General features: G+C 30.2%; 3 protein-coding genes across 3 annotated transcripts; 1 reads left to right on the forward strand and 2 right to left on the reverse strand.

Annotated features, from left to right (window-relative positions):
* The first annotated feature begins 2,535 nt into the window (after positions 1 to 2,535).
* Positions 2,536 to 6,857, forward strand: LOC129874253 (endonuclease 2). The gene is made up of 9 exons (XM_055949518.1): positions 2,536 to 2,725; positions 3,511 to 3,685; positions 4,628 to 4,738; positions 4,838 to 4,893; positions 5,316 to 5,399; positions 5,487 to 5,579; positions 5,883 to 5,950; positions 6,357 to 6,430; positions 6,514 to 6,857. Exons 1-9 carry the CDS (start codon positions 2,615 to 2,617, stop codon positions 6,606 to 6,608), a joined length of 867 nt encoding a protein of 288 aa, XP_055805493.1. The 5' UTR covers positions 2,536 to 2,614; the 3' UTR covers positions 6,609 to 6,857.
* Positions 6,858 to 7,771: 914 nt separating this feature from the next.
* Positions 7,772 to 10,061, reverse strand: LOC129879438 (heavy metal-associated isoprenylated plant protein 8-like). Its single transcript, XM_055953523.1, has 5 exons — positions 10,053 to 10,061; positions 9,652 to 9,820; positions 8,971 to 9,146; positions 8,670 to 8,757; positions 7,772 to 8,064 (listed from the first exon to the last, which is right to left on the reverse strand). Exons 1-5 carry the CDS (start codon positions 10,059 to 10,061, stop codon positions 7,772 to 7,774), a joined length of 735 nt encoding a protein of 244 aa, XP_055809498.1.
* A 7,763-nt stretch (positions 10,062 to 17,824) lies between these two features.
* On the reverse strand, positions 17,825 to 20,297 carry LOC129879965 (ethylene-responsive transcription factor ERF118). Its single transcript, XM_055953726.1, has 3 exons — positions 20,046 to 20,297; positions 19,525 to 19,736; positions 17,825 to 19,420 (listed from the first exon to the last, which is right to left on the reverse strand). The coding sequence occupies exon 3, from the start codon at positions 19,214 to 19,216 to the stop codon at positions 18,182 to 18,184; it is 1,035 nt and encodes a 344-aa protein (XP_055809701.1). The 5' UTR covers positions 19,217 to 19,420; positions 19,525 to 19,736; positions 20,046 to 20,297; the 3' UTR covers positions 17,825 to 18,181.
* Between the last annotated feature and the right edge of the window lie 2,540 nt (positions 20,298 to 22,837).

The raw sequence follows: 22,837 nt of genomic DNA on the forward strand, positions 1-22,837 counted from the left end.
AAAACAATCATTTTTACAATATACTGGCTTTTAGTTCGTACATGGGCTCAAATGTATTAGTTATTCACATCTCGTTATTTTTAAAATAACGTTAGCATTCTATCAATATTCGAATAAAATAGTTAAATTATTAACATTCAAATATCTTGGCTTAAATCATGAGAATGAAATTGCCTTTCATAAAAAATGTTTTATCTTTGAGTATGGACTTTATACAAGTTGGATATATATGTGTTTGTTGTACCTGTCAAATTTTCAATCATTTGGACCTTAATAATTTGCTACTACTTACAAATTAATATTTTAGACTCAATGTTTAAAGATTAATACAATTAGTTAGTTAGTGTTTACGTGTATTATATCTTCTTCTCTTTTTTTCCTATTCTTTTTCCTATTGATAGACTTTGAGCTATTTTTTTTTTTTTAAGTTTCTCACCTACTATTTGTTAATTGTATTGAAATTCGCTTAAATTTATTTTCAAATGGGAAGTCTCATATTAGTGATAAAATATTTTCTAATAAAGACAACGGCGTACACCTATAGAAAAGTAACTTATCAATAACTTCAACTAAGCTAGTAATGCATATTTCTACTTTAAAAAATATATTGGGAAAGCAAAAGGATAATACTATCAAATGATTCTTTATTTAATGCAATTAATTAATCTTTTAATGATTTTGGTTTATTTGTTTCCTTTGCCGTCCACACTAACGAGACGCTGCAACCACCAAGAAATTAAATTCTTTAAGAAAAACGAATTGGTGGATTTGGTATTAAAGAAACTTTCGGTTATAATTGAAATTTTTTTTTACCGTTTCATTTATTAGTTCAGTCTATTAAAAATTTGAGTTGATATTTACATCAAATGGATTTATGAAGATTTTTGTTAAAATAATTTTTTTTGTTAAATTCACAGTCAAATTTCAAAGTTTGAATCTTCATATATTCTTTGTTTTACTATTAGAACATTGAGCCCGTGCTCAGTGCGGACTAAACACCACTAGTATAAATTATAAGTCGCTAATGTCTAATGATTCGTAAATAGAAAAGAGTTGCTTTAGTCACATACCACAATTCCGTGAATGTAATCATTGGATCCATGAAGAGACAAGAAAAAGCCATTTAGTTTGATATTGAACTCGAACTGGACATTATTTTCCAAAAGGACAAAAACGAAAGTAAAACATAAAAATTAAAATGGGAGAGTATATGATAATAGTGGAAAATAAAAAAATTTCACATTTTGTTTAGTAATATTGGGCCAAAACTTTCTACTGATTACAGAAGCTCGTTGTGTTAGTAATATTGGGCCAAAACTTTCTACTGATTACAGAAGCTCGTTGTGTTAGTAATATTGGGCCAAAACTTTCTACTGATTACAGAAGCTCGTTGTGTTAGTAATATTGGGCCAGCTGAGGAATCAATGAAGCCCATTTGTATTCGAAGTTGAACTTGGATCAACGTAAAAGTTGGCCCGGATGACTAGTTTTTGGATCGCTTGTTAATATTTAATTGTCGCTTAAGGTGTAACTAAGGGTAGGCGTTCAGGCAATTTATATTGGATATGAAAATTTTGATTAGAATTTTCGAGTTTTGAATTGAAGAAATAACAATTCAAGTCCAATCCAAATAAGCTCGGATTAGATGAGATTTTTTACATTGAATATTTTGAAGTTTTGGTTTTAATATTTGAGTCTTTAAGGCAGGTCATAAAGATTAACATGCCGTGTAATTTTGTATTGGACTTAATACTATAAAGAAGGAGATGTGATTCTGTTTTTACTTTTCATGTCACCATTATCCCTCTTTTAGATTATTTTTCTCTTTTTTTTTTTCCTTTATCAGAATAAATCAACAGAATATGAAAAAAGTACAAAAAAAAATATCCATTTCCATTTGAGCCGTTACGCCTTGTCTCATTAAGTTGCTTTCCTTCACAAGCACAATTACAAAAGTCTTTTCAACCTTTTCATTCTTTTCTTTCTTTTAAGTATTAAAAAAAACATCTTTAAGATATTAAAACCAAAAGCATATTCAGTATAAATAATTATACCCACGTCTCAACTTATATGTCATAATTCAGATTCAGAGAATCAAACTTATTAAATTTGATCATATTCGAACATAGAATCTTTATATTTGAAAATTAAGTAACAAATGATATAAGTCACGATATATAACAATTCAAAATATATAAAACACATTTGAAAAATTACGGTAAAAGAATTCGTTTGACCCTCAAACTCAAATTCAATCATCTCCGCATAAATTGGAATGGAAGGAGTGCTTAATTCTAACAACTAGAAGTTGACAAAAACAAGTAACCAAATGTGAACATGTTTGAAGTTAATGTTCGAGCCCCGATCCAAACGAACTAACTTTAATATTTAAGTAAAGAAGAACAGGGCGGCCAGCTCATCATTCTTAAATTTCGAAAGTATTCATAAAAGTAGTCATGTGTGAACCAAGATTCATCAAATCATTAATATTTATGATGGCCTGATATTTTTCATGTGTTCATACAGTTCACACTAATCCCCTTTTTGGTCCTAGTTTATAAGGACTAAAAAGTAGTTTGTGAATATAGTACATTTTAGTTTGAGAGTAGCAAAAATGGAGTTATACAAATTTCATGTATTCTTGGCTATGGTGGCTTTGTTTCATTTTACAGTTGTTCATGGATGGGGACTTGATGGTCATTACACTGTTTGCAAGATTGCTCAGGTTCTAACTTTTTACAAGAAGCATCTGTTATTGGATTTGAACCAATAACTTAACGCCTCTTGAATAAACGATGTTATATGTATTGATGGATTTTATGTGTTTGTATTTATCGAATCATTTATGTTATGCTCTTTCACATCCTGCGTGTTACTGAATTAAAGATTATGTTGATCAAACTTCCCTAAAAATTGCACTATTTTGGAAGGATTTGACGCGCTTGTACTTCTTACCTATTCACTTCTACTGGAATTGAAAAGTTCTAATAACATGGATTAAAAGGGTCTTTTTTAAAATTTTAAATTTTGATTTTTTTTTCATTGTCTTTCTTGGAATGGGGTTAAGGTAGCATTTGTTACTTATTTTTTTTTCTATTTATATAGATGGATCTTATATGTGTTTATATCCGTCGAATTATTCATGTTATGACTTTCTATATCCTGCGGATTACTCTACCGATTAAAACTTGTGCTGCTGGAACATCCGTACAAAGTTATCGCACCGGTATCTAATTTTATTTGAACTAATGACTTATGCTTCCAATATATATGATGTATTTGTATAGACGGATCTTATATGTGTCTGTATTTGTCGAATCTCTCATGTTATGTTTTTCTACACCCCACGAGTTACTCTATAACTAAGTTAAAAGCTGATTTTTGGAGGATTGATGGTATTTTTAAAGAATCTGAGTAACATAGATTAAAATGGTTTTTCTAAATTTTGTTTATTGATTTCTTATATTGTATTAGTGATTTAATTTTGGATTTATATTTTATTTGTGACAGTCAAGATTGAATAAAGCTGCTGCAGATGCAGTTGAGAAATTGTTGCCAGCATCAGCAAATGGTGATTTGGCAAGTGTGTGCATATGGGCAGATCATGTTAAATTCCATTATCATTGGTCATCACCTCTTCATTACATTGATACCCCTGATAGTCTTTGCAATTACCAGTATAAAAGTAAGTACTAACTTTGGATATCTCAGTAGAAAATATATCGAACTTCTAGTACTTATATTGTTAATAATATTGGACCGATCGAGATGTGTTTAATTTGAAGAAATATAAGAAGTAAGAATTCGTATAGTTAATTCCTAACTTGTTTGAGTCTGAGGAGCTAAAGGGGGTTCAATTGAATTTCCTTTGCCAAAAAATTACACGGTGCAAACAGAGCAAAAGAGAATTCTTTTTTGTATAGAATCCCCTTGACATAATCCATCTTCCCTTTCTAGTATTGTTTTCGGGCATCCTAAAAAAAAAGGTCTCGTTCGAACTTCATATACGAGAATTCTAAATAAGAACTCGAGACTTGAAATGAATCCAAGTGATGGAAGGGGAGGCCTGGTTTTATTTTACCTGGGCCAAAGACTGTTCCCTCTGCTCTTTCGGGAAAAGTCGCTTCCTTTTTTCGGGCATAAGAACCATAAATAGAAACACGTGAAATATTAGCAGAAATAGAAATTTTAGTAATAGTAGGTAGTGTTGGACTAAATATTTTTAACTTGTATACCTCAGTAGAAAATATAAAAAACTTCTAGTAATTATTTTCATATTGAAGGGGAGCCTTGGAGTAACTGGTAAAGTTGCTGCCATTTGACCAGGAGGTCACGGGTTCAAGCCTTGGAAACAGCCTCTGGCAGAAATGCAAGGTAAGGCTGCGTACAACAGACCCTTGTGGTCGGGCCCTTCCCCGGACCCTGCGCATAGCGGGAGCTTAAGTGCACCGGGCTGCCCCTTTTTTTAATTATTTTCATATTGTATGATATTGGCAAAGGGAAGTCTTGGAGTAAATGTAAACGTTGTCTCCTCAGTGACCAGGAAGTTAGCATGATCGGTGAGGATTCACATAGCCGATTTGTTTAGCACTGAGTCGTAATCGTTATTGTTGTTGTATGTATACAGGGGATTGTAAAGATGAAAATGGAGTTGCAGATAGATGTGTAGCTGGAGCAATCAACAATTACACTAACCAGCTCCTCACTTATAACAAAGGCAATGATCATGTTTCAACATGTAATGTTTATTCTAAATCTTTCTTGTTTCATTCTTCTAATATTCCAATAAAAATTAATACTAATAGAATTTTTACTATGTAATTTGAGTAAATATCAGATAATTTGACAGAAGCACTTCTCTTCCTTTCTCACTTTTTGGGGGACATTCATCAGGTAAATTGTCAAATTTTAAAAATGCATAATACATAAACGAACACTCAAACTTGACCTCAATTAACAAGTAAACACTCTAACTTTGAGAATGCACGTCTAGACACCTCAACTGTCAAATAAACACTCAACTCGACCCCACTGGGTCTCATGGACTCCTGACACTGTGGCACAAAATATTTGGAGGTGTCTAGATGTTCATTTTGTAAGTTGGAGTTGTTCAACTGACACAGTACAAACGATCTAGAGAGTTTTCTTGTAAGCCGAGGACAAATTTGAGTGTATGTTTATGTATTATACACTTTTCTAAAAATATGTTACTATATTTAGTCAATAAACCTATGGGATCGTCGGTTTTGGCCCTCGATTTTGATCATGTTTTTAGTAGGGTTGAGGTATTATTTTTTTTTGGTTCCCATATGCAGCCTTTGCATGTGGGATTTACTTCAGACAGAGGAGGCAATACAATAGATGTTCATTGGTACACTAGAAAAACAGTTCTCCATCATGTAAGTTTTTTTTCTTTAATTGCTAAGAACAAACAATTTCCAAATTCACATTATGTTTTTTCTGAAACTAATGTTGTTCATTAACAGGTCTGGGATTCCAACATAATCGAAACTACAGAAGAAAGATATGATGATTCTAACGTAGATGAACTTGTTGATGCACTTCAGAAGAACATCACGGTACAAACAATTGCTTTTAAGTCCTAAACTATGTTGCTCGTATCCTCCAAAAATGTCTCCAGGTGTACGTGTGTCAGATCCTCCGAAAGTTATGAGCTTTTGGAGGATCCTGGCAACATAGCACCTAACTACATGAAATAGAATTACAAAAATGAATAGACTTTTATCTTATGTTACTCGGATCCTCAAAAAAATGCACTAGTTTTGCAGTATACGACATAAACCTGCCGATATTTTTGAAGAGTCTGATCAACATAGATTTTTATTAATTATCATTTTCGTAACAAATTTCGTTTTAAACAGACAGGATGGGCAGATCAAGTAAATTCATGGGAGAGCTGCAGTGGCAACACAACAGCCTGTCCTGATATGTATGTTTGTTTAACTCTGATAACAGATAGAAGCAACACTTCTCCAACTCATTTATCATAAAACGGATCCAGTATTTGAAGTTTATGGATTCTAAAAGTTTAACATACGTACATATTCAGTAGATTTCTCAACAAATATATGAGGCTTACGACTAAAATTATTGACTTCCGCCAAAACCATACTTCCCCTGCTAGCGAAAGGGAGAGTGTCTGATTGAACCTAATACCTTTGGTTCAAATTCTGTATTTGTCTTAAAATTTTATTGAATATGTACATATAATCAATTTAGAACTCAGTAACTTAAAAAGATTAGAATTCACAACTTACAAGTTTCAAATCCTGGCTCCGCCTCTGTCATGACGGATCATAAAGCACTAGTAATAAAGAATTTGCTGCTTTATACAGATATGCAACTGAAGGTATAAAAGCTGCTTGTGCCTGGGCATATAAAGGAGTCAGTGAAGACTCTACATTAGAAGGTAAAAATTACTGATCATTTCTTCTATAATTTTCTTCAAACGCGCGAATTTTAACTGTTGAAACGCGTATCTATGGAGGACAGATGACTATTTTCTCACTCGATACCCAATAGTTCAATGGCGTCTAGCTCAAGGTGGAGTACGTCTGGCTGCTACACTTAACCGTATATTCAAATGACAACATACTGTAAACAAACTTGATCATGATCATTTTCTAGCATTCCTTGTTTTGAATATCAGAAAACATCTACTACTTTATTGTCACTTGAATTAAGACATCATTGTATATTGTATTTTAGTAATCTTCATCATACCAAGAAAAGGGGATGGTTCTAGTTATAATCTTGAAACGATTCGTGTATGTATGTATTTAACAGAAACTTGAAATCAAAGTAGGCGATAAAGTGGCTGGAATACACAGAGACATAGTCTAATAAACCTCACAATAACTTGTTTCCGAACCATTTATGAAATAGTTACGCGAACATATGATCCTTTAACGATCTAATATTAATTTGTAATATTGAATTGAGTTTAACTAGAGCGATATAGATTGTGAAGATTCATCTAAACTATCCCAACTAATAGTGTCAAAATGAACCCAAATATAGATAATCTGCCCAGAATTTTATTGGTTGGGCTCAAGATAATTTGAATTGGGTCAATCTTAACACATTCAAGCCTTAACCCAATTTAAAAAATCTTTAATTGAGTTCAATTTAATCTTCAATTTCAATCCGTTTTAAAACTCTTTATTTGGATTGGTGTAACGTATGTTTCCACATTGAAGGTATGGATTACTATCTATATTATATCTCCTTGGATTTTTCTATAACTTTTATTATTATTATTATTATTTTAAATTGATTTAAATTGTGATTATAAAAGATAAATAATAATATATTAAAATTATTAAGATTAAGCATGTCAAATTGGATGAGTCATGACCCAACCTGATTTATAGCCCATTTGAGCCCAGAATAAATTTGGGAGGGCATGACCCAACCTTCTTTCTATTTCAACCTATTTTAGTATCTCCAATTGTTACAACAGAAGTGAATAAGACATCATGAACAATTACTATTAAAAAGCATGACAGAGCAATATGGGAAAAAATAATTAAAACAAATGATTACATTTAGTATGTTATTATTGTATAATTGTTGTTGGACTGTAACAAAGAATTATAAACGAACCAATAAAGAAATAGCGTTGTACAAAAGTACTATTTAGAATTTGTATTTGTGCATTTACAAGGATGGATATCTCAAGTACATGAAATATTTGTAGTATAATCTAAAATTTTATAATTAATATAAGATATGGTCAAACTTCATTATTTCACAAAATTGAGCAAGAATTAGGATTCTCATCACTAAAAAGCTGAGGAGCATAAACAAATTGAAAATAATCATGCTGGCAATTGTTGCAACCTTTTTTAATATCACATGGATTTTTATACGATGAATTTTTATCATATGATGTTTTTTCATTTTTCTCTATGTCAATTTTCTTGATAATTTCAGCATGCCTCCCTGCTTTTTTGCTGATGAATTCTACTAGTTTTTGTGGATCCATTGATCCTTTCACTTTCACAATGTTGTTCTTCATTTCTGGATCCACTGTTTGAACCCCTAATATATCATCCACAAAAAATATAACAAGAGTTTAAGGTCAACGTAACGACACGAGCGTAAAAGATAATTACATAATCAGGTCAGCAATAATTACAAATAAATCTATATATATGATATAAGTCTTAATTGGTAACGTGATTACAAATAAATCTATATATATATATATGATATAAGTCTTAATCACGTGGTATGAATATTACACGTGAATCCAGTTTGTTTTGTGTAAATCTGTATATGAATTAAAAAATTCACTATTATATCTTTAATTATTGATATGTGAATTCGGTTATTATTGTATATCAACTTAAAATCGTCAAAGCAATTTATAAACTTTGTATCTTGAAATCGTCTTTGATATTCATCCACTCATACAATAATTACAAGTAAATTTCGATAATAAGCATTGATTGATAACCTGATAAAAATGATAATTAACTTAATATTGTTGGTTAAACTATACTATTTGGGTAAAGAAAAAATTATACATCGTCAGTATATGTAACTTAAATCTAATAACCAATTCTTTTGCTTCAAAACTAAGACCAATAATTTAAAAATCATATTTATGGACATAGCTAATTATGAGAGAATAATATATGTACCTGGCATTTTGTGAATGCATTGCTTGACATCTTTAGCACATCCTTCACAGTGTAAATATAGTTTCAGAATCACCTCAATAACCTTAAGCTACGTCCCCAAAAAAAGATAAATTAGTAAAGTCTGGTGTACTAAGCTTTCGATTCGCTATGTGTGACGTTTAAAAAAGGCTGGTTAGATCAGAAGAATTTGCAATCCTGCATTTCTGTAAAAAATTATTTTCATAGCTCAAACTTATGACTTTCTAATCATATGATAATAATCTTATCAGCAAAAACTTCATGTGTAATTAATTAATTATACCTCTTGTTTCTTCTCCTTCTTCTCTTCTTCTTTCTTCTTAGGTGGAATTGGAGAAATTAATTCCACATGTTTACCACTTTTTTTCCTCAGTCTCTCAGCCACCTTTAGAGGATCTGCCTTTTTCCCTTTCACCATCACTTTGTGATTTTTCTCATCAATCTCAATCTCCTCCACACCTAAATTTGTGAGTAAAAAATATTGCAATATATAAAAGGAAAAAAAAGAAGGGAAATGATGCAAGGAAATTTTACGGTCAATAAAATGAGTGAAAATCATAAAAAATCAAAGTTTATATTTCAGCGGAAAAACAAGAAGAAGCTAGGTAGGTAATTTCTCACGATCTGCCGAAACTTTTTTGTCTAGAATATAATATATGGGTTCTTGGAAACTCAATACATGTTGCTCAAATTCCTATACTTCCATTAACTTGTGATGGGGATAAATGTCTATAAGAAATCCAGTAAATTTTTATAAATATTTAGATGTGAACTCAATTATTATCGTATACTTCTATTAACTTGTGATCGGGATAAAAGTCTATAAATTTCAAATTCTGAATTCATTTATGATTATTCGATATCTATATTGGTTAGAGATAACAAATATTTATCTGATAAATTAATCGCGAAGCATACAAAATTCAACATCCAAAAACTAAATGTCATAGAAAACAAATTATACCATCAAAGCCACGAAGGGATTTAAGCACTTGTTCTTTACATCCTTGACAATGAATATAAACACCCAATATGATAATAATTCCTTTTGTGTTATTCTTATTTTCTTCATATTTGCACTCCTTCTCCTTCGTATTGTTGCATCCTTTGTTGTTTTCTTGTTGATTCATTTGCTGCAAAAAGAATTAATTGCTTATCAGACATAATTCACTAAAAAAAACTACTACGAAATTTGTTGTTAAATAGCTCGTAGCTAACAGATATTAGTAACAATCCATTGCTAAATCATTAACCACGACTTTTTGTTGTTAACGATAGAAGTTGTCCATCGCTAATTCCTGATTTCAGTATCAATTCTATAAAATTGCAATGGCAATTATATTAGAACTTAATTAAGTGATATACCTTTCCCATATTCTCTCTATTTTCATGAACAAGAAAAAGAAAAGATTTTAAGTCATATGCATGTAAGTTTGGTTATTTATAATTGCAAATTCACCTCTTTATATAAAGTTTATAATGTACAAGCCAAATCCAAAATTTGTAGTTTGATCTAGACATTGAACATTTTTTTCTAAAAAATAATAATAATGTAATAATATTCTATTTGGTACTTAATTATTGAAATAGAATAACAATAATCATCATTAATTAACAGAATTTTCTGGAAAAGGGAATTGTTGAATGCGTATAAGATATTATTTTATAATATACTTTATTTGGTTTTGGAATATTGGTTAAGAATTAATATTAAGACAATCAAGGCAAGAAATAATATTTTAATGGAAACTCTATGGTTAAATGTCAACTCGCAGCTTTATTCAAATTAACTAGGCACAAGCGTTACAACTTACAAACCTTATTATTTCATAAAAATAAAAACAAATAATATAATAGATTATCGAAATCTCTTTAATTTACCCTCGATTATATAGTAGATTAAATAACATCCCCACTCTTTAATAAATTATATTGTATGCTCAACTTAAAGCATTTGAGAAAGAGGCAATTAGTGATATTAGAAACATTTACTTGGGTATATGTATATGTTCCAAACAAAATGTTTAATCAGAAGAAAAAAATTGGGTACAAACCTAAAAATGATCGTTTTTAAGGACGTATGACGAAAGTTATTAACTTTTAATCATCAAATCATTATATGGTATTTGGTTACCAGAAATTCATCAACAGAGGTTGAATAACTGAATTTTTTTTATATATAAATTGGACCTATTAGGCAAAGTATTGACCTAAATTGGACACAACCTAAGTTATTTACCCTGATTAGACCCACAACTCAAACTAATTATGCAATTACCCCCTTGTTTTATTCACCGAACCACTGATTCTTCATCTTTGATAATGATACCATCGGAGTATTTATATACTCTGATGATATCAATATATTTTGACGATATCAATCATTAATTGAGCAGTCTTTCACTGAAATATTACATGTTATATATATACTATAATGTTATCAAAGAGTAACTGAGTAGTGTTTTCATTGAAGTACTGCTTCTTCCTCTTTAATATCATCAACGTAGATATATACTCCGATGGTATAAAACAGTGAATTGAATTAGCAGTTAAAAATAGGGCGGTATGAAAGTAAAGGGGTACCCTCTTATAAATAATTTTTCTTTTTGGGTACCAATGTTCTTTTCCCAAAAAAAAAAATTGAAATTTTGAAATGTTGAAAATGGGCTGGACTGGATTTACCAGACTTCTGTGGCAAAATCAGCCCAAAGATAAATGGGCTTATTCATATGATCCAATCATTATGTAGACCAGGAAACACAATTTTATGTTTGTTATACTCCAAGGATATAGAATGAAAGAGAAGCAAAATTTATTTGGACTAGTTGTTTTCATTAGTCTTACAACATGAATATTCAAAGAGGTTTAGTATACCAATATCCAACCACCAACTAAAAAAATGCATTACAGAAAAGTATATTTTCAGGTCATTAAGAAGATATCTACAATAACCCTTCATAAAATGTAGATTGTAATCTTGCAAAAAACAAGACAATTTAATGCTATAAAATGAAAATGTGACCCGATTAATGTATGCTACTAGTGTATATAAGATAAACCAAAAGTATATTAGCTAATAATTGCAAGACTTGGCTGGTCAGTTGAAAATATTAATTTGTCAAAAATATGTTTTATACATATACATTAAATGTTGAACATCTTTCACGAAATTTCTTGTATCGCTGAATAGAACCCATTCTTAATGAGAGAAATTGAATAAAAATACAACCAAAGAAAAAGGAAACCCACGGAGCTCAAGATAATTAAGTGAATCTTTGTCCGAAATTTATAATTTCATATATAAATTTTAGAATCACTTCGATATAAGTGAAAAAATTTCATCATATAATATTATTGCATTTTCTTGAATCCAATTGTTAGAATTCTTATTACAATCCCCTAACTTTTGTGCTTTTATTTTTCTTTTACTATTTTTTTCTTCCGTTTAAATTTCTTTGTTTTCTTCTTCTTCTTTTTTAAATCCATTTTAGAAAGATTATCTTTTTAAAAAAACTCTTTAATTCAAAATCTTCACATAACATGTTTGATACTATATGTTTAAAGAATAATCTGATATATTTTATATATCTTTAGTTTATAATCACAACATTCGAAGTTTTTTTTTAAATTTTTTTATTTTATATTAAATTAAAATCAGATAAATAAATTTAAATGGATAAAGTATTTTATACATCCTTTTGTTAGAATTTTGACTATTTTTTAATTTTCCCATTCTCTATAGATTCCTTGAGAAACTGTATCAAAGAAACATGACAATATTAATGTTGTTGGAATAAAGGACAATCAACTGCCCCAAATTTGGTCCTACTTAATTTTCACTTTGCAGACATCTTTGAAAAAGTATTTAAGCAATTTATTTATTTTCATTTTTCCCCCCAAGTTAACGGACTTGAAAATGATAGATAGCCAATAAAGATAAAGTCAGCCTAATATTTCATTAACATTTTATTTTTAATAATGACTAGCACTTAATTCTACAGTAAGAGAACGACCACATAATTACTTCTTCTTTTTTTTTTGCAAAATAAAAACATTCATTTGATTTGAACTTCTTCTAAAATCATTGGTGTCAAAAGTATATTACATTTTTTTAAAGATGGGACATAGCTAATTAATACAAGTGTTTAGTACTACTTGGCTCTAATTAATCCACATTCTCATTTCTTTAATTTTCCTTCTTTTTGTATTTTTCTTTGGGTATAAATAGCAATTTTGATTCCTCACTTATCGATAAATTATAATTTTATTTTTTCTGATTATTATATCAAATATCTCACACCAAATGATAGTTGGAAACAAGTTATTTTATAATTAATTATCCCGGAATAAGTTATTTCATCATGTATATGGAATAACTTATCCTATCACTAAATTATAAATAATGGGATAAATAATTCACGGATTGTCTAATACCTTCAACTAAACGCAGCATAAATGAGTCTTACATTTTATCTCTGAGATTACTATACCTTATACCTCACACCAAACGACTACGATTGAATCTTCAATATTGAAGTGGTGCACAACTAATATTTATGTTTGTGAATGGTGACTCTTCACAAAATGATCGAAATACTATTCAATGATGAATATGTATTAATAAATTTATATTTGAGAATAATATAATTTTAAAAATAGTCTAAGTATAACATATTTTCTACGTAAAGAAACTAAAAACATATATTTATGTTAATAAAAATTTAAATATTTTAAGGACCAAATGAGAACTTTGATAATTAAAGGACTAAAAATGTATCGGGTCAAATCATTTGTGTACCTAAGAGATGGGCCCAATTTGATTGTCAAAAATCTACTATTTGTCTCTATGAGTCTACCTTTCGATTCTAAGCAGGCCATCTTTCAAAAAAAGAACTAACAAAAAAAAAAGTGTGAGAAGTGTTTTCTTTAAGTGTCTTCTTTACACGATATATTTAAGGAGAGGTGTCATGATGTATATTATTTGCACAAATAATGACGTAGTATTGATTGATGAGACGCGCAACGAGGTTAACGTTAGGTTGAAGATAAAGTTCAAAGAATTTAGATTGAACAAGATTAAAACGGAGTGCTTGAAGTATAAGTTCAGTGACGCAATACATGAATTGAATGTGGAAGTGAGGATGGACAACAAGTCATCCCCAAGAGAGAGATTCTAAGTATCTTGAGTCAATAATTCAAATGGGAAAATAGACAAAAATATTACACATTGTATTAAATTAGCATGATTGAAATGGAGGCTTACATCCGTTCGATTTTGGAATTGACTAGGCGTATTTTTTCCCAACCATATAATGCTATGTGTGGAAAAAAAATATTCATCTTTCTTTGAAGAGTAAAAAGAAGAAAAAAGAAATAAGGTGATTTTCAATTCTTTTAAAGGCATAAAATTTATATGAAAGGATTTATTGCTAAAACTACACATAATGCTAATATGCTATGTATGGAGAACAAATATTTCTCATGATCATTATGCATGCATACTAATTTAATTATTACTATTTTACATGATAATATATATATATATGGAAAATTTTAATTTTACTTCCTTTTACATCTCTCCCCTCACGTTTAGGGGATCAATGGTGTATTTTCCACTCCACTAAAGTAAATCTCACCCGTCTTAATTGGAGCAGACAGAATTGGATTTAAAATTTGAATTCATTGATTAATTTTTTAAAATTCTTAGCTATTATTTATTATATTATTAAAATTATATATTCAAAATATATTATTTGTCAAAATTTTAATATAATATATAATCAATTTTTTGTTCGAATATTGAGTTTATCAAAATATGTAACTTAAAAGTTTCAACTTTATATTTCTAGTTTCACAAAAATAGAACAAAGAGAGTTGATATAAAACGCTTGATTCCTAGTGCGAATTCGAATTAGTCAAGTCTCATAGTGGATATCGAACCATCTGTGGGGAATCAAAATAGGTGTCAATTCTAAAATTGAACTGAAAATTAAAAGGAAAAATAATCCCGACCCAAAATAGGTAGGTGCCACTACTAATTATAGATTCAACTATTAATAAGTTCTGATTTTACACTCAACATTATTTGTGGCAATTATATTTATGTACACAAATATGACACACCTGGCATAAATTTTTTAAGACAATTACAACTTGCAATACCAATTATGACAGTTCTCCTAGTACTACCAATTTAAGATCATTTTACTGGCAGACAAAATGTATGGATTAAATAATAGAGATTGTAAAACTAGATTTACTAAACAAAAATTTAAAAAAATAACAATTTAGTGCATATATTTTTGGTAAATATATGGTTCATCATACAAAACAGGTAATATACAGTATATATAATATACAATAATAATAACATATTCATAAAACTCATAGTGGTATCTACAAGGAATAAAATGTACATAGACTTTATCTCTAATTCGTGAAATTAGAATTGTTTTCGAAAAATCTTCAACTCAGATATAGCAAATCAAAATTGTAATGAAAAGAATTTATAGAGTACCTGCTAGGCGGCTACCTCCTACAAAGGTATCGAGTAACTACTAACTACTAACTACCTCCGTTAAAATTTTAATTTGAGACCTCATGAATGTATTTTTCTTGACAAGGCGCTCTTTCATTTTAATCTGTCTTATGTCGAGTCACATCAATTGTGAGAAGGTTTACCAAATCTCTTTATATAGAGGCCGTTTGGATTGGCTTATAAGCCGTTTTCAGCTCTTATTTTTGAGTGTCCGGCTGACCAACTTCAAGTCATTTTGTGTTTAAAATAAGCACCAATAATAGTTGAGTTTAATTGGATGAACTTATTTTAAGCAGATTATAAGTTGAAAACGGCTTATAAGTAATAAAAAAAATGTTGGTTTGCACCTACTCTTTTTTTAAAACTTATAAGCAGTTTTCAACTTATAATCTGTTTAAAAATAAGTCAATCCAAACAGGCTAATAGTCTTGAACAATCCTCATTTTTTGAGCTAGTTTTTAACATTGAGTTAGGTTCGAGATTCATTTCTTTGTCACGATATTAGACTTATGCTCATCTCAATCCATTATTTACCTTATATTAAGCTCTCGACTTATATTATCAACGCTTCAGATATCCAATCATGAGCACACGAGGTTGTTAAGGATGATGATAGTTTTTAGCATAGGCGTATGTAGCATTATATAACTACGTATTCAATTGAACCAACAACTTTGGACACAAAACATAAATTTATGTGTAAAACATTATTAGAATTTATATAAATTGTAAATATCAATTAAAAACTTTAAAAATACAATGAATTCAATATTAATAATTTCAAAATTGAACAAATAAAATTTAAATCGTAAAATTCTTAATAATTCAGTAGTGAGTCCACTAAAAATATTGACCCACTAAAACCTTTAAATAAAATAGTGGACATACTAATTGCGTGGAGGAATTGATCATAAATTAGGAATTGCCAAAAATCTAAGCAATCAATAAAATTATTTTAAGCAACATTGGAAAAATGTCGTCAACAGATGTTACATTTTAAACTATATTTTATGTTCTTCCACCAAGTTCTCTTACTTTCTTTAATAAAATAATCTTTGAGATGACTAGACAAACCAGTCATTGTCTATATGTTTATCAAATACTTAAAGTAAGAAGAGTAGCTTTATTTTTTATTTTTTGTTATTCAGAAATAATTGTGCATCGCGTAATTTATATGCACTCTAATTAATCAATCGACACTCAATAAGTTCGTTTTGATCTTGGTTGTAGTATATTGAATTCACAAGGTACAACCACAAACGTTATTGTATATGTTTGTCATGTCAATACAAATATCGAGTGACTTTACTTGGTAGAGTTTAGGCAAATGAAAAAGTTCAAACTAGTACTTTGTTTTTACTGAGATATATGAACTTAGTTCTTCTACGACTTTTACTCATTTAACTGATCGCTAGTTCACGCCTTTAGTACAAAAATAAGATGAGTTGTTAACGTACAAATGAAGGCACATTCTAAAGCTTTTAGTTCATGCTTATGAACAAATCCTGGTCTTTTATTTCTCAATTTAACCCGTGATAGGTATGGCCCCAGTAGAATGAAGTACCCTAACCCTCCTTCCCTACACTAATCAATCAAAAATATACAATAACTCCAACGGGCCTCGTGGTCAATAAAGTTAGAAAAATATCGTTAAACTTCACATTTGAATACTAGCGAAAGCGGTGATCTCTTTTGATCTGTCTTAACCTTGTAGTGCAGAGTCACATGATACTTATGTTGATAGTAGGTAGCATACACAGTAAAATAATTGAAATACGTACAAACTAACCCAAACACCCCAAACACAAATGCTCAAACAAGTTGATTTTTTTAAACCGTGATGAAGTTGTAAGTACTCCTTCGTCCTTAACCAAGAGTCCTCGAATTCGAATCTCCTTGAGGTACTGAATTGCCTTTGTTAGAAAGCGCTTTACCCCCATGTGAAACTTTCCGGTGCGAATACGAATTTAATCAGGCTCTAACGTGGATACGAAAAGTTAGATTTTTTTAAAACCAATTTTGATTATGTACAGTATAAGTCCAACAAACACAATAATCTCACTTCCACACTTGCTACCAACCACACCATATGTGTCCAACTAAAATTTAAGTAGAGCAACAGCATTGCAGGACCAATGGACATTTGGTTACACAAGTGTTTTGAAATTGGGATACAGCTGGTATATTTCTGAGCTTACAAAGTCACAAAAAAAATGCCCAAATAGATAACATCTCTCATCTACCTTTAGTTCTTGATATCATTTGCTTGGCAAAGCAACAAAAAAAGGCACACTACAACAGTCTACACATCCAATCAAGAAAATATTGGCCTAACACATCCATGAGACTTGTCATCAAGGTTTACTATCAATGCACGAGAAATGAATAACACCATCAACGAATGCGAGATAAGTTGAAATTTCTTCACTCTTTGACCATCATCGAAGGGTCTAGCTTGCAACCAGCTCGAATCCAAACATTGATCAACGCAAAAGAGCAAATGAATAAAGTTTTAAGAGTTATAATCAACACACAGTGTCTATCAAAACCATATGCTAAATCATTATCAAATTAGGTAAATGAAGAGACAAATATCATATAAGTTCATATAATAGCTCATCACTAACATCATAGCTCAAAGAAATGATGCCAACACAAAGGAGTAAACAGTCTTGAGACTAAACCAAAAACTGAGATTCAATAGGTCTTTGGACGGCTCTAGCAGCACAGGAAAAACCCAAAGGGACTATTGTCTCAATTTTCTTCTAAGAACAAAAACACATTCCTCAAAACTCAGTCTCAAATCTCTCTTAAAACAAAATGTAAAGATAACTTTAAAAGCGAAAGACCACGGTCTCAAGAAGCTAAGTTAATGATTCTTGAGACATTAAAACTCTCTATGGATTACTAATAAATAAACTAATAGAGTACTAATTAAGTCCTATAGCTGCAAAACTTATGGGCATAATGCTATATTGAGGGGTGTTGTTGTTGTTCCATTCATCAATGGAGCTGCTGCTGCTTCATCCATCCAAGCACAAGATTCATTGTATCCATCGAAATCAAAGTCGAAATCGAAATCAGGTAATCCAGTAGGCAACTGATCATCAAGTCCACACATCGGAAGATCCTCGAAATCATTAACAGCAAAGTCATCAAGATTCTGGCCAAAATCATCATTACCAGCAAAGAACAAGTCCATCTCCATATCAAAATCCATTCCAGCACCAATTTCAGCCAAAGATAAAGTATCCTCCATCAATCCCAGCTTATCATCATCAACTTGCTGCTCGACGACAAGTTTGTCGTTGTTATAAACCTCAGAGACTGCAGCAGAACCAGAAGTCAATGAATCCATTTCAAAAACTGATGCTGGAGAGGTGTGTGAAGTATGTGACACCAAACTCTCAGCAGAATCATCCTCCGACGAGACGCAACCAACATTACCCTTTCGACGATTCTTGTTATGGCTTTCGTTATTCGAGCTCTTCTCAGACACATCAGTATTACAATTATTCTTAGCCATTGCTTCAAATTCAAGCCTTTTCATTTCATAAGCGTGAGAAGCTTCTTCAGCAGTACTATAAGTACCAAGCCAGACCCTTCTAGATTTAAAAGGATCACGAATTTCAGCAGCCCATTTACCCCATTTACGTTGTCGAACACCTCTGTATTTCGACGACGAAGGTCTCGGGCCACTTGGGGTTTTAGGGGTTTTAGCTAAAACCCCTCTATTCTTGATGTTCTTATCACCATTGTTGCTATCTTGACAAGAACTTTCAGTTTCAGGTACCTTTTTTGGGGTAAAAGAGCTAACAATAGGAATATTTATCTCCCTAACAAATCGTTTGGGTTCCGATACATCAACCCCTTCATCATCAGATGAATCAGTAGCTTCCGGGTCGTAACAAACGATCCGGATTTTCCTCATGGGTCGGGCTGACTCTTCCCTGTTCTTCGATTTCTGAGATTGTCTCTGAGACTCGAACATTTTCTTGATTTCTTCAAATCTTCAAAACCCCTCAAAATATGCCCAGGAAGTTGGTTTGTTTCAAAAGGAAAAAAGCAAAAAAATTGCAAAAATCAGCAAAAAAATTGCCTAAGGTATCAAGTAATAGGCCGTCTCAAGAGCAAAATAGGATGTATAAATCGGTTTATATGAAATCCACCAAAGCAAACAACACCAGAACAAGTCCTGTAAATCAAATATCAACAAAGACCAATTACAGATCAGCATCAAAACCAACCAAAATCACAAAAAACTAAAAAAATTCACAAGGGTTTAAGGGGAAATAGTACCTTTTGGGCCTCAAACGCATCGAAACAGTTGTGAAAAACAGAGAAATACCCTGCTGCTGATGGTCACAGCAGAGGATTTGTTGCATGCAAAGACCAAATATCACTGAAGAAACTGATACACAGAGCTTCAATGGAGCTCCAATCACAGCCAAACAGAAATTTGCCGACATAAATCACAACCCCAAAGCCCCTTCTTCTTCTTCCTCCTCCAACTTTTTTTCAAGCAACCAAAAGAGAGAACAAAAAATCGGATCAGATACTCCTATTAGTCCCCAAAAAACAAGAACCCAAAAACCCAAAAAACTCAAAGATTAGGAATCTATGGCCAAGATTTCTCCTTCCCAGAATCTGACAAAAGGTAAATTTCGTAACCCTTCTTGGCCCTCTGTACTATGTATGCGTGTGTAAATTTTTACTATGTATATAGAAAAAAAAAACAATTTTTCACAAATCTCAACAAAACCCCATTATAAAAAAACAATTTTTTTTATATTTTATGAATAAAATTAAACAAATAGTACCTGTTTTTAATGGTCCTTTTCACTCTGTTTTTTTTTTCCTCTCTGCTACACTGTTTGCTGCTGCTGTAGCTGCTGTTCTCACTTCACTTTTCCCCAAGTGGTCAAAAAATGCATTAAAGGGAGATGGATGTTATATATTGAGTGAAAAAGGACTCTGTGTGTTTTTTGTGTGTGAAAAGTTAATTTTGGTATTGTATATGGGATTTATGGGCTATGGGATGTGAATGTGTTATGAGCTGGCATATATGTCATACATGTAACATGACCATGACTTAGTTGATGATGATTATCTTATGCATGATATGCATGACATCCTTTATAGTAGGCAGACTTATATATTACACGCGCTGCTATGTGTAGTGTTATGCAGTCGCCGATGTAATTTATAGCTTGTTTGACCGTACTTTTAAAGCATGCTAATTAATGAATGGTTAGTTATTTATATTTATTACTTTCTCTATTCCATATTAATTGAATTTGTGAGTCAATACATACATATTAAGAAAAATATTTAAGAACATAATTTAAATCATACTTTTCACTATTGTATTTTGTGAAATCATAAATATAATTTTACTGATAATGTGATTGATTCCTAGAAATATAAAACTTCAATAAATGAAAGGTCAAAATATGGGGAAAAAAAATTCAAACATTTATCTTGAACTTTGAACAATTCAATTATTTTGAACAGGAGAAAATCTCTTCAGAAATCACTTAATATGAAATGAAGGAAATAACATATTTCATTTACATATTAGAATTAAGTATTGTTTCAATTGAATACTTCAAACTTGTGATGGAGTGTCCTGATTATACTCTACTTTTGATTCCAAATTTTGAGAAAAAATGGGCGTGTTTTTATTTGTTTGTTAAAGTTAACTATACTACATAAAATACGGTCATCTGTTTTAATAAAAATAAATTTATATAGATATAAAAAATGACATATTTAATATGATTAATTTAATTATTTAATTGAAAAATAAAAGCTCCAACAATAATCTAAAATATGAATTGAAAGTGTCAAACAAATATATTTTATTAGCAATTATTCCTTAATTTAAATGTCCAAGTAAAATAACCTGAAAAACTTAAAAGACTAGATATTGGGCCACCAATACTAAGAGTAACAATTTGTCATAACATAATACATAAATATGGACTTAGCTCACATATATGTCCTTCAACGTTGGATGTACATAATTAAATTATTAAATTTATATAAAATTAAATAATTAGATACACATATTCTATGTGGTATATGTAGAAGGCTACATAGAACACGAATTGTTACGTAAGATGAACGTGTTTACTTAATCGATTTTATACAAATTAAAATATCTATTTGTACATATTCAACAGTAAAAAGTATAAATATCAATTAAACTCAAATTAAAGCGAGAATTGTATTTGACTAAAGTTGTAAACATATACGTTAATATTCATCTTTTATTTTTAACAATTTGGTCAAAGAAATAATTAATTTGTCATTACTTGGTTAATAATAGCGCGTGCATTTCACGTATAGACATGGGAGAGTGAATGAGGAATTATAGGATTAGAGTTTATGAGGTGGGGTAGGGAAGTAATTCTGGGAATCCGAAACAAGGCGGTTTCTTCAGCAAATTAAGAGGATTACAGCTATATTTTCATCAGACGAAATTAGGTCTGTTAAGGTTTTATAATTACGAGGATGCCACTGACAAGTGACAAGGTACTAGGTTCCCAAGGTACCGCCATAAATTTAAAATAATACTCCTTGTTTTTTTCTAATCGTCATGAATTTTGAAAATCAAATAATATAAATTTGACTGTAAATTTTTATATAAAATATTCAAATATTCTTGAAAAAAAGATTTATATATTTGGAGATTAAGTAACAAAAAATCATAATTAATAATTTAAATATATAAAAAGATATAAAAATACTAACGTACAAAAATATATTTATTTGAATTTTGAAATTTGGTAGATGTTACAACAGGAGGAAGTAATAATAATAAAAAAAAGTTCTATTTAAAATAATTTGGAAGTACTTTCTTCTTTGGCTTTTTTTTCTTCCTTTTTTCTTTATTTAGGAAAAGATTTTATTTACTTTATTATTTTTCCTTTTTTAGATTTGATTTTTATTATTTGTATACTTGATTGTTCCTCATTTGGTACATCTTTTTCTCTAATTTACACTATAAAGTTCAGACATGTCTATTCTTTTGAAAAGTTTTTGGTCAAACAATGTGTTTTTTCCATATAAAAAATAGTACAGTACAATTTGTTTTGTCTATTGAGATGGGAAAAAGTCTACAATTGGTATATATTTGATTTTTATTACGTCAATCTAAAATATTTCTTTAATTAATTGGATTCGTGTAAGATTGTTTAGCAACACAAACATTGTGTTATATTAGTATTATTATTATAACTTCCATGAATCGTTTTCTCTTCTTAAAACATTGTATCGAGTTAAATTTTGCATGGTAAATTAATACGATAAAGAATAATATTGGAGTATTTTTGAATTCAAATAAAATAATAAAATAAACTGTAAATACAGAGAAAGATAATTTAGGGCGGTGAGTGATGAATTAATTAATTGGATTCGTGTTAGATTGTTTTGACCTTTTCCACCTATGACAACATGCTGTGTAGGAAGACTGTAATTTCTTCGATTTAAATTAGAAGTTTTGTATTTAAATTTTTTAAAAAAAAATAAAAAATTGATTGAAAATGTCACCATTGAAAATAATTTTTATAATACGTGAATTATCATATCTAAATTTACCAAACTATAA

The sequence above is a fragment of the Solanum dulcamara genome, chromosome 2 (assembly GCF_947179165.1).
Source record: "Solanum dulcamara chromosome 2, daSolDulc1.2, whole genome shotgun sequence".
NCBI lineage: Eukaryota > Viridiplantae > Streptophyta > Magnoliopsida > Solanales > Solanaceae > Solanum > Solanum dulcamara.

Coding starts and splice junctions, on each gene's coding strand:
- LOC129874253 (XM_055949518.1), top strand. CDS start 2,615: ATGGAGTTATACAAATTTCATGTATTCTTGGCTATGGTGGCTTTGTTT. Junction 4,894..5,315: donor TTTTGGGGGACATTCATCAG/GTAAATTGTCAA, acceptor TCCCATATGCAG/CCTTTGCATGTGGGATTTAC. Junction 6,431..6,513: donor TGAAGACTCTACATTAGAAG/GTAAAAATTACT, acceptor TATGGAGGACAG/ATGACTATTTTCTCACTCGA.
- LOC129879438 (XM_055953523.1), bottom strand. Junction 8,758..8,970: donor AGAAGGAGAAGAAACAAGAG/GTATAATTAATT, acceptor TTGGGGACGTAG/CTTAAGGTTATTGAGGTGAT. Junction 8,065..8,669: donor ATGCATTCACAAAATGCCAG/GTACATATATTA, acceptor ATGATATATTAG/GGGTTCAAACAGTGGATCCA.
- LOC129879965 (XM_055953726.1), bottom strand. CDS start 19,216: ATGTTCGAGTCTCAGAGACAATCTCAGAAATCGAAGAACAGGGAAGAG.